At 35.9% G+C, this 9,377-nt stretch overlaps 1 protein-coding gene across 1 annotated transcript in view; it reads left to right on the top strand.

Moving 5' to 3' along the window:
- ETNK1 (ethanolamine kinase 1) overlaps positions 1 to 9,195 on the top strand; it is a 70,639-nt gene extending 61,444 nt beyond the window's left edge. Inside the window, exons 7-8 of the mRNA XM_059935447.1 lie at positions 5,329 to 5,402; positions 5,735 to 9,195. Of these exons, the coding sequence (XP_059791430.1) occupies positions 5,329 to 5,402; positions 5,735 to 5,807 (147 nt within the window). The 3' untranslated portion in view covers positions 5,808 to 9,195. The remainder of the gene's footprint in view (positions 1 to 5,328; positions 5,403 to 5,734) is intronic.
- Positions 9,196 to 9,377: the final 182 nt, after the last annotated feature.

Below are 9,377 nucleotides of genomic sequence, written 5' to 3' on the forward strand. Positions count from 1 at the left end.
CATTTTCACAATGTTGATTCTTCCAATCCAAGAACATGGTATATCTCTCCATCTGTTGGTATCATCTTTAATTTCTTTCATCAGTGTCTTATAGTTTTCTGCAAAGAGGTCTTTTGTCTCCCTAGGTGGGTTTATTCCTAGGTATTTTATTCTTTTTGTTGCAATGGTAAATGGGAGTGTTTCCTTAATTTCTCTTTCAGATTTTTCATCATTAGTGTATAGGAATGCAAGAGATTTCTGTGCATTAATTTTGTATCCTGCAACTTTACCAAATTCATTGATTAGCTCTAGTAGTTTTCTGGTGGCATATTTAGGATTCTCTGTGTATAGTATCATGTCATCTGCAAACAGTGACAGTTTTACTTCTTCTTTTCCAATTTGTATTCCTTTTCTTTCTTTTTCTTCTCTGATTGCCGTGGCTAGGACTTCCAAAACTCTGTTGAATAATAGTGGTGAGAGTGGATATCCTTGTCTCGTTCCTGATCTTAGAGGAAATGCTTTCAGTTTTTCACCATTGAGAATGATGTTTGCTGTGGGTTTGTCGTATATGGCCTTTATTATGTTGAGATAGGTTCCCTCTATGCCCACTTTCTGGAGAGTTTTTATCATAAATGGGTGTTGAATTTTGCCAAAAGCTTTTTCTGCATCTATTGAGATGATCATATGGTTTTTATTCTTCAGTTTGTTAATATGGTGTACCACATTGATTGATTTGCGTATATTGAAGAATCCTTGCATCGCTGGGATAAATCCCACTTGATCATGGTGTATGATCCTTTTAATGTGTTGTTCGATTCTGTTTGCTAGTATTTTGTCGAGGATTTTTGCATCTATATTCATCAGTGATATTGGTCTGTAATTTTCTTTTTGTGTAGTATCCTTGTCTGGTTTTGGTATCAGGGTGTTGGTGGCCTCATAGAATGAGTTTGGGAGTGTTCCATCCTCTGTAATTTTTTGTAAGAGTTTGAGAAGGATGGGTGTTAGCTCTTCTCTAAATGTTTGATAGAATTCACCTGTGAAGCCATCTGGTCCTGGACTTTGTTTGTTGGAAGATTTTTAATCACAGTTTCAATTTCATTACTTGTGATTGGTCTGTTCATATTTTCTATTTCTTCCTGGTTCAGTCTTGGAAGGTTATACCTTTGTAAGAATTTGTCCATTTCTTCCACGTTGTCCATTTTATTGGCATAGAGTTGCTTGTAGTAGTCTCTTAGGATGCTTTGTATTTCTGCAGTGTCTGTTGTAACTTCTTTTTCATTTCTTTTTTTTTTTACATGGTTTTTAATCTATGTTAAAACACTTTTTTAAAAATTAATTAATTAATTGATTGATTTATTTTTGGCTGTGTTGGGTCTTCGTTTCTGTGTGAGGGCTTTCTCTAGTTGCGGCAAGAGGGGGCCACTCTTCATCGCGGTGCGCGGGCCTCTCACTATCGCGGCCTCTCTTGTTGTGGAACACAGGCTCCAGACGCGCAGCCTCAGTAGTTGTGGCTCACGGGCCCAGTTGCTCCGCAGCATGTGGGATCTTCCCAGACCAGGGCTCGAACCCGTGTCCCCTGCATTGGCAGGCAGACTCTCAACCACTGCGCCACCACGGAAGCCCTCCTTTTTCATTTCTAATTTTATTGATTTGAGTCCTCTCCCTCTTTTTCTTGATGAATCTGGCTAATGGTTTATCAATTTTGTTTATCTTCTCAAAGAAACAGCTTTTAGTTTTATTGATCTTTGCTATTGTTTTCTTTGTTTCTATTTCATTTATTTCTGCTCTGATCCGTATGATTTCTTTCCTTCTGCTACCTTTGGGTTTTGTTTGTTCTTCTTTCTCTAGTTCCTTTAGGTGTAAGGTTAGATTGTTTACTTGAGGTTTTTCTTGTTTCTTGAGGTAGGATTGTATAGCTATAAACTTCCCTCTTAGAACTGCTTTTGCTGCATCGCATAGGTTTTGGATCATCGTGTTTTCATTGTCATTTGTCTCTAGGTATTTTTTGATTTCCTCTTTGATTTCTTCAGTGATCTCTTGGTTATTTAGTAACATATTGTTTAGCCTCCATGTGTTTGTGTTTTTTACGTTTTTTTCCCTGTAATTGATTTCTAATCTCATACCGTTGTGGTCAGAAAAGATGCTTGATGTGATTTCAATTTTCTTAAATTTACTGAGGCTTGATTTGAGACCCAAGATGTGATCTATCCTGGAGAATGTTCCGTGTGCACTTGAGAAGAAAGTGTAATCTGCTGTTTTTGGATGGAGTCTCCTATAAATATCAGTTAAATCTATCTGGTCTATTGTGTCATTTAAAGCTTCTGTTTCCTTATTTATTTTCATTTTGGATGATCTGTCCATTGGTGTAAGTGAGGTGTTAAAGTCCCCCACTATTATTGTGTTACTGTCGATTTCCTCTTTTATAGCTGTGAGCAGTTGCCTTATGTATTGAGGTGCTCCTTTGTTGGGTGCATATATATTTATAATTGTTATATCTTCTCCTTGGATTGATCCCTTGATCATTATGTAGTTTCCTTCTTTGCCTGTTGTAATAGTCTTTGTTTTAATGTCTATTTTATCTGATATGAGTATTGCTACTCCAGCTTCTTTTGATTTCCATTTGCATGGAATATCTTTTTCCATGCCCTCACTTTCAGTCTGAATGTGTCCCTAGGTTTGAAGTGGGTCTCTTGTAGACAGCATATATATGGGTCTTGTTTTTGTGTCCATTCAGCAATCCTGTGTCTTTTGTTTGGAGCATTTAATCCATTCACGTTTAAGGTAATTATCGATATATATGTTCCTATGGCCATTTTCTTAATCGTTTTGGGTTTGTTTTTGTAGGTCCTTTTCTTCTCTTGTGTTTCCCACTTAGAGAAGTTCCTTTAGAATTTGTTGTAGAGCTGGTTTGGTGGTGCTGAATTCTCTTAGCTTTTGCTTGTCTGTAAAGCTTTTGATTTCTCTGTCGAATCTGAATGAGATCCTTGCTGGGTAGAGTAATCTTGATTGTAGGTTCTTCCCTTTCATCACTTTAAGTATATCATGCCATTCCCTTCTGGCTTGTAGAGTTTCTGCTGAGAAATCAGCTGTAACATTATGGGAGTTCCCTTGTATGTTATTTGTCGTTTTTCCTTTGCTGCTTTCAATAATTTTTCTTTGTCTTTAATTTTTGCTAAATTGATTACTATGTGTCTTGGCATGTTTCTACTTGGGTTTATCCTATATGGGACTCGCTGCGCTTCCTGGTCTTGGGTGGCTATTTCTTTTCCCATGTTAGGGAAGTTTTCGACTATAATCTGTTCAAATATTTTGTTGGGTCCTTTCTCTCTTCTCCTTCTGGGACCCCTATAATGCAAATGTTGTGTTTAATGTTGTCCCAGGGGTCTCTTAGGCTGTCTTCATTTCTTTTCATTCTTTTTCCTTTATTCTGTTCTGCAGCAGTGAATTCCACCATTCTGTCTTCCAGGTCACTTATCCGTTCTTCTGCCTCAGTTATTCTGCGATTGATTCCTTCAAGTGTAGTTTTCATTTCAGTTGTTGTATTGTTCATCTCTGTTTGTTTGTTCTTTAATTCTTCTAGGTCTTTGTTAAACACTTCTTGCATCTTCTCGATCTTTGCCTCCATTCTTTTTCCGAGGTCCTGGATCATCTTCACCGTCATTATTCTGAATTCTTTTTCTGGAAAGTTGCCTATCTCCACTTCATTTAGTTGTTTTTCTGGGGTTTTATCTTGTTCCTTCATCTGGTACATAGCCCTGTGCCTTTTCATCTTGTCTGTCTTTCTGTGAATGTGGTTTTTGTTCCACAGGCTGCAGGATTGTAGTTTTTCTTGCTTCTGCTGTGTGCCCTCTGGTGGATGAGGCTATCTGAGAGGCTTGTGTAAGTTTCCTGATGGGAGCGACTGGTGGTGGGTAGAGCTGACTGTTGCTCTGTTGGCCAGAGCTCAGTACAACTTTAATCCACTTGACTGCTGATGGGTGGGGCTCGATTCCCTCCCTGTTGGTTGTTTGGCCTGAGGCAACCCAAGACTGGAGCCTACCTGAGCTCTTTGGTGGGGCTAATGACAGACTCTGGGAGGGCTCACGCCAAGGAGTACTTCCCAGAACTTCTGCTGCCAGTGTCCCCATCCCCTCGGTGAAACAGAGACACACCCCGCCTCTGCAGGAGACCCTCCAACACTAGCAGGTAGGTCTGGTTCAGTCTCCTATGGGGTCACTGCTCCTTCCCCTGGGTCCCGATGCGCACACTACTTTGTGTGTGCCCTCCAAGAGTGGAGTCTCTGTTTCCCCCAGTCCTGTCGAAGTCCTGCAATCAAATCCCTCCAGCCTTCTAAAGTCTGATTCTCTAAGAATTCCTCCTCCCGTTGCCAGACCCTCAGGTTGGGAAGCCTGACGTGGGGCTCAGAACCTTCACTCCAGTGGGTGGACTCCTGTGTTATAAGTGTTCTCCAGTTTGTGAGTCACCCACCCAGCAGTTATGGGATTTGATTTTACTGTAATTGCGCCCCTCCTACCGTCTCATTGTGGCTTCTCCTTTGTCTTTGGATATGGGGTATCTTTTTTGGTGAGTTCCTGTGTCTTCCTGTAGATGATTGTCCAGCAGCTAGTTGTGATTCTGGTGTTCTCATAAGAGGGAGTGAGAGCTCGTCCTTCTACTCCGCTATCTTGGTTTCTCCCTCAGAATCTTAAAATATCGTGATTAAATGAAAATAGATTGTAAAGCACACATACAAAATTATTGTGCAACTCCTAATTATACAGTCATCTGTTTACTCTTTAAGTCCTACGACTCATTTTTCTCCAGCATAAGTCAAGTTGTGTAACTTTATATCATCGTTGATTGCGCAGAATTGTTGGGTCAATAAAAATTGATTTCAGAAATTTGTCACCCCCTGAACATCTTCAGGTTTCAGTATATGTTTTGTTTTTGAGATTTGGATTTTCCTTTTTGTATATATTTTAAGAAACAAAGTCCTTTGTTAATGTATTTTATAGGAAATCCTGTTAGCAATTATGACCCATTAAAAACACTTAGCTAACAACATGTATCAGTGCTGATGACCACACAAAAACAATTTTGCCCACACAGAGCATGGTACAGGAACTGGGCTCTATTTCTTTTTTAGTGATTATAATTTATTATAACCTCTTTTGTGGACAGAAGTGGTCTATAGCCATCCAGATAACTGTACACTTCAGTATTACCTATGTTTTAGACACTTTGTGGTAAAAAAGCATCAAGAAAGTATTGTTCATGTAGTTGATGAAAAAGAAGAAAACTTACAGTTTAATATTTGTTTTACAAAGAAATGCATTATCATAATTCTTGATTTTTCTTCCCTTTTTTTAGGCTTCACATTTCTTTTGGGGATTGTGGGCTTTGATTCAAGCCAAATACTCCACTATTGAGTTTGATTTCCTTGGGTAAGTTTAATTTTACTGTATGCATTACATTTGTCTCTACTCTTTTGGGATTTACATGTAGAATTTATAGGGGACATTGTAGTTATTATTTTTAGTCAAATGCTGCAGAGGTTGCATACATTTAATAATTGGTCTGCAAGGAAATCTGGTATAATCTGTTAAATGATCTCAGTATTAGAAAAGTGTCCAGTAGGTGGTGCAATAAACTAAAAATATGTCCCTTGAAAATTTAAAAACTTAAAAAAAAAATCAGTTTAGAAAGGGTGGGTGGAAATAAACGAAGGATTAAGGTTTTTAGCTCTAATTATGTTGTTACTCTCTTTTCTCAATAGGTATGCAATTGTTCGTTTTAACCAATACTTTAAAATGAAGCCTGAGGTTACTGCATTAAAGGTGCCTGAGTAAAGAAGACATTTAATTATTCTTAAGTAGCTGAACAATGCTTGTGGATATTTTAAGAAATTCCAAAAAGCCAATATATGTTAAAATTATTTTAATTTGGTTATCTTGCTTTACAAATTATGCTTCTAAACAACCAATTTATTTTTTAAAAAGTCTGAATGATGTCAAGAAATACACCTACTGCTCTCAGTATGTGGTGGGTAAGAAGTTTGTTAAATCAGCAAAAAGGTATAAAGATGTCAGTTTAATCCTTTGATAATTTAATCTATGTTATATGTGAATTATTTATTATAAATTTAACATGAATTCTGTGACTGTTTTCATCTGTTTCATCTGTTTGTTGAGTGTAAGCAACGAAAATTTTCCAGAGAAAATTTTTTTTTAAGTTTTACTTTAATAAGATTAATTTTAGTAAACATTTTAGGTGTTTAGTGTAACCTTTTTATTTTGACACACTGTTAGTTAAATGAATCATTTAGTCTTGGAATGCCAGACACTGGTTTAGATAACTTAAGATGTTCATAGAAAAATATCTGTTTAGGAGATTGAAGTACATTCACTGTCTATGCTAGTGGTACATCTTTCTGGAGTATTGGAAAGCATTTTTGGGGGGGGGGGAACATCTTAGAATTAAATTCCCCTCTTGCTATATAGTCTGGCAGTATAAATATTAATATTTACCATATAATCCTGGAATAGATATATGATGATTTTATGTTACCAAAATCTGTATTAAATAATGTTTTCATATACTATATATGGTCATTTAAGTTACAGTTTGTTTTTAAAATTTTACTATATCAAATTGTTTCTAACCAAAATTTTGTTTTACTTATTGAGATGTTGTATATTTTGTTTGTTATTAAATAGTAGCTAGTACAGCAATTGCTAATTTTTGAAACAAAGACAGAATGCTTATCATACTTGGGAACAAGAAAATGTCATTTAGATGAATTCCTTTTTACTTCTTCAGATTCATTCCTTACACTGTGGTTTTAATGTTTTAGTATGGCTCCATGTCTTTAGAATGATAGCAAATGATTACTTGATAAATGTATCAATAGTTTCAGAGAAATAAGTTGAGGTGGTTAAAAGAATTAAATAAGGAACATTTAGAACATGGATCTTGTACACTTAAAATCTGATATAACAATGTGAATTAAGCAAAAATACTCATGGTAGGAGGGCTTCTGTTTGGTTTGATTTCTTTTGATTTTGTTTGTTTGTTTTTGTCTGTTTGAGAGCGAGAGGACGGCAGTTATTATTTGGAAGGAACTTAGATCTTTGGGATAGATAAGCAAGCATCCAGTTTTGAAGACTGCTGTGTAGAGTTGAGCAGTCATGGTTAACTTTGCTTAGAAAATTAGTCTGACAAGCTTTGCACTTTGGTCACATAAGTGCCCATGTACAAAGTTGGCTTAATGGATCTGCATATTCAGAATATGCAACTACAAATTTATCCTCTGAGAAATCTTCTGGGGAGTCTGATGTATTATTCCAAGTGACTTGTATTCTCAGATAAGTGCTTTAAAATACTTGGATTATCTCAAGATGTTTAAAGCTAATAAAGTAAGTAGAAACACTTACAGGCCATTTAAAATGGTAAATTCTAGTTACATGAATAGAATCTTAAAATCTGTTTTGTGTCTATATAACAGTGTTAGACCAAGATTTGTTTTCTACCTCCCCAATGTTACAAATGTTCACTTCTGTTTTTATAAACCATATTACTGTAGGATCAATAGAATTTTACCTAATTAACTAAATGAAAGGAACCAATTAAACAATGAATAGCTTTTTATGTAATGTTAGAGTGAACTTGAAAAATTGTTTTTCATGGAATTTTCATCTGGGGCTGGAACATTTTCTTAGAACAATGAAGACTATGTAGTACTCTTGATTTTTTTGCTTTCTGACTTCTTAAAAGTGCACATATATCTTGGAGAACTGTGGGAAGAGAGAAGATCATTTTTCTACCTTACTCCATATTCTTCAAATTATTTTGAATAGAGATTCACTGAGCCATTGCTGGTAGATTGTGCATAGCTGCTAGCTGTGATACTCTTGTAAGTGGTTCAGAGAGATTCATATAGAAGTGAATGTAGAGGGGAATAAAGGCTCTCACTTTAGCCCTAGGCAATGAATCTTGGGAACAAAATAAGGTATTTAAGATATTTCCCCCACTTTTAGGCTAGATTTTGGGTATTATGATGTTCCCACTTCCTGTACAGGTTTTTGGGATCATGCTTCAGCCTAATAATAGGGTTCAAAATTTGCTTCCCTTTTAATTGACCATTTAAGGGATTCTAAAGGGAAAACATCCCTCTAAACTTTGTCCTGTGGCTTGCTGAGATGTCTTTTGCCTTTTTATGTTAAGCTAAGGAACTTGAATGCCTTACCTAATAACTCAACTGATAGTAAGCTCATTTTGTAAATATGAAAATGGTTGTTAGAGAAGTGGCATTCATGTATACTCACTGTTAGTCAATAGACCATAGTGGCCTGGATGCTTTAGCAAGCGAAATTCCACAATTTGTTTTCCCTTTGTTCCTTACATACTTGTATGATCTTACCTGACCAGTAATACTTGATTTTTTTCCCTCCTGACCCCATGTTACCACCACTTTCTGGGAATTAAAGAGATGTGGTAGTAAATCATACTGTTCACATACATGATCATTTGAGATCAATATGAGCACAAAACTCATCAACTAGGTCTGCCTGGAATGTATATAAAACAGTGTAAATAAAAATTTGTAAATTAGTGTGAGTTGTATGTTGCATATGAGATTGTGTATTGTTTTGCATTCTTTTCCCTTTTGCAGACATTTTTCTGTAAGGTAATGATCCAGCTCTTTGGTTTTAGACTGGAAATAGCCAACAAATCGGGCTGCACAGTGGGGTAACAAGAGGAACTGGAAATAGGGTTTGTCAGTTTTTGTTAATGTCAGTACTTATTTATTTAGCCTCTCAGTGCCTAATATGACTTTTTTTCAATCTTTAGTTGACCACTAGTTTTTGGAGGTTAGATTCTTGCAAGCAGTAAATTAATACATTGTTAGAATTCCATTATTTGAGTCATGATTCTAAGCTAAGGCAAATTAAAAATATAATTTTATGATTGCAGACTGAAGTGTTATCCTTTTCTGTTTTCAATGCTGTTAACCTTTTTCTACAAAAAAACCCTGAGTTTTTATATATCTCAGTGTGAATCTTAAGTCCCACATATACAAGGGAGATGATAAGTAATAGCTCCTAGTTCAACTTAAGCATGTCTCAGTTGGCTTCTCTAAGTATAAAGCTGTTCATTATGGGATTGTAAAACACAGAAGAGGTATGTGTTCTTTTAATGACTGCTAATTCCATTTTTGCTGAACTAAAAATATTTAACTTCATAAATATATTTATTATGAAACCTTCCAGATTTAAAGGAAAAATTCCCCCCAAACACTCTCAATTAAAAGTTAAAAACCTCCACTTTTAAAGTTATATAGATATTTCTTTTTTACATTACACAAAGCTTTCTGTACCATTTTTGAATTCCTTCATATGTAAATGAGAAAACTATCAGTT

The sequence above is a fragment of the Balaenoptera ricei genome, chromosome 10, assembly GCF_028023285.1.
Source record: "Balaenoptera ricei isolate mBalRic1 chromosome 10, mBalRic1.hap2, whole genome shotgun sequence".
In the NCBI taxonomy this organism is placed as follows: Eukaryota; Metazoa; Chordata; class Mammalia; order Artiodactyla; family Balaenopteridae; genus Balaenoptera; species Balaenoptera ricei.